This window comes from Peromyscus leucopus, chromosome 6 (genome assembly GCF_004664715.2).
Source record: "Peromyscus leucopus breed LL Stock chromosome 6, UCI_PerLeu_2.1, whole genome shotgun sequence".
NCBI lineage: Eukaryota > Metazoa > Chordata > Mammalia > Rodentia > Cricetidae > Peromyscus > Peromyscus leucopus.
In genome coordinates, this window is record NC_051068.1 from 25,967,282 (window position 1) to 25,969,774 (window position 2,493).

The 2,493-nt window shown below is 34.5% G+C and overlaps 1 protein-coding gene across 1 annotated transcript; it reads left to right on the forward strand.

Annotated features, from left to right (window-relative positions):
• Nucleotides 1-1,485: 1,485 nt before the first annotated feature.
• LOC114710287 (cytochrome c, somatic-like) lies at nucleotides 1,486-1,999 on the forward strand. The gene has a single exon (XM_037207318.1). It carries the CDS (start codon nucleotides 1,532-1,534, stop codon nucleotides 1,826-1,828), a length of 297 nt encoding a protein of 98 aa, XP_037063213.1. The 5' UTR covers nucleotides 1,486-1,531; the 3' UTR covers nucleotides 1,829-1,999.
• Nucleotides 2,000-2,493: the final 494 nt, after the last annotated feature.

A 2,493-nucleotide genomic window follows, 5' to 3' on the forward strand; every position in this document is an offset into this window, starting at 1 on the left:
TGTCCCCTTTGCACATAATAATCAAAATACTAGACATAAAGAACAACAACAAAACAAAGCAAAAAAAATATTAAAAGTTTCCAGGGAAAAATGACCAAGTAAAGGCATAGCTTTTAAAATTAAACCCAATTTCTCAATGCAGAATCTAATAGCCAGAAGTTTCTGGACAGATGTGCAACTACAAACTCTAAGAGATAAGAGATTCCAGCTCTGGACTACTACAGACCCAACAATACTTTCAGTCATAATAGATGGAAAAATAAGATATTCCATGAAAAACCCAATTTCAGCAATATCTATCAACAAATCCAGCCCTACAGAAGACGCTAGAAGAAAAACTCAAAGCTAAAGAGGTTCACCACACTTAAGAAAACACAAGAAATAAGTAATCCAGACAAACAAAATCAAAAGAGGGGAATACACACACATACCACCACCACCAACAACAACAAAATAAAGGAAATCAACAAACACCTCCTATCAATACATCTCGACATCAATGGTCTCAATTTCCCAATGAAAAGACACAGACTAACAGAGTGGATTTCAAACAGGATCCATTTTTCTGCTCCACCCATGAAACATACCTTAACATCAAGAATGTACATCACCTCAGAGAAAAAAAATGGGAAACAATATGTCAAAAAAAATGACCTAATAAGCAAGCTGGTGTGGACACCTTAATATCTGACAAGTCAAAACTAATCAGAAGATAGAGGAAAGAACATTACATAATCATTAAAAAAAATTCCTCTAAGAGGACATTGAAATTATTAACATCTATTCCCCAAACATGAGGACACTCAAATTAATAGAAGAAACAATACTTCAGCATAAATCACATACTGACCCTCACATATTGATAGTGTGTGACTTCAGTAAACCACTGTCACTAATAGAGAGGTCATCCAGACAAAAGCTTAACTCAAATGCTAGAGCTCACTGTTATTATAACCCAACTGGACCTAACAGATATTTACAGAACATTTGACCCAAACACAAAAGAATGCGTTTTCTCAGCAGCTTATGGAACTTGCTCCAGAACTGACCATATAGTGAGACAAAAAGCAAGTCTCAACAGATACAAGAAAATGGAAATAGTACAATGCATCCTTTCTGAACACCACAGATTAAACTGAATATCAACAGCAATAGAAGCAACAGAAAACTTACAAACCCATCAAAACTGAACAACTCACTACTGAATGAAAAAACGGCTTTCCAGAATTGAATGAAAGTGAATACATAACATACCCAAATTCATGGGTTACAATGAATACAGTTCTAAGAGGCAAGTTCATAGCACTAAGTGCCCTCATTAAAAAAGAAAAGAAAAAAAAAAAAAAAGAATTGGAGAGTTCTCCTAACAGTAATTTTACAGCACACCTGATAGCTCTAGAACAAAGAGAAGAAATCAAAATCAAATTTCAACAGTAAATAATTATTATCAAATTCAGGGATGAGAGAGAGTGGGACGTCCGTCTTTGGGTTGTAGCGATCGAGGTGTTGGTCACCCGGGAGCGAAATAAAAATGGGTGATGTTGAAAAAGGCAAGAAGATTTTTGTTCAGAAGTGTGCCCAGTGCCACTCTGTGGAAAAGGGAGGCAAGCATAAGACTGGACCAAACCTCCATGGTCTGTTTGGGAGGAAGACTGGTCAGGTCGCTGGATTCTCGTACACAGATGCCAAGAAGAACAAAGGCATCACCTGGGGAGAGGACAGCCTGATGGAATATTTGGAGAATCCCAAAAAGTACATCCCTGGAACAAAAATGATCTTCACTGAAATTAAGAAGAAGAGAAAGGGCAGATCTAATAGCTTATCTTAAAAAGGCTACTAATGAGTAATTCCACTGCCTTATTTATTACAAAACAAATGTCTCATGGCTTTTAATGTGTACCATAATTTAATTCATACATCAAAATTCAGATCATGAATGGCTAACAATGTTTTTGTTGGGATGGTCCTGATTTAAGTAAAAATGACTTATAGTAAAGTGGATATGATCTTTTTAAAAAATAGTAATTCCAGTCACTATCACAGCTCTCTCCCTTTCTCAAGATTGGATTGGACTTATTAAAGTTATACTTTCCACATAGATGGGGTGTCACCTCAAAAAAAATTCAGGGCTGAAATCAAATAAATCATCAACAATAAAAACCATATCAATAAAACTGAGAGTTAATCCTTTGAAAAAAATCAGTAAGATTGACAAACCCTTCTCTAAATTAACTAAAACGCAGAAAGAGAACATCCATATTAACAAAATTAGAAATGAAAAGGGGGCATAAAAATATTGGATAAATTGAAAGAATCAAAAGGACTCACTTTAAAAATGTATACTCCACCAAATTGAAAAATCTAAAAGAAATAGATAAAGTTCTTGATACATACCACTTACCAATGATAAATCAAGATCACATAAACAATTTAAATATATCTATATCTTTTAGTGAAATGGAAATAGTCATCAAAATTCCCAACCAAAAAATC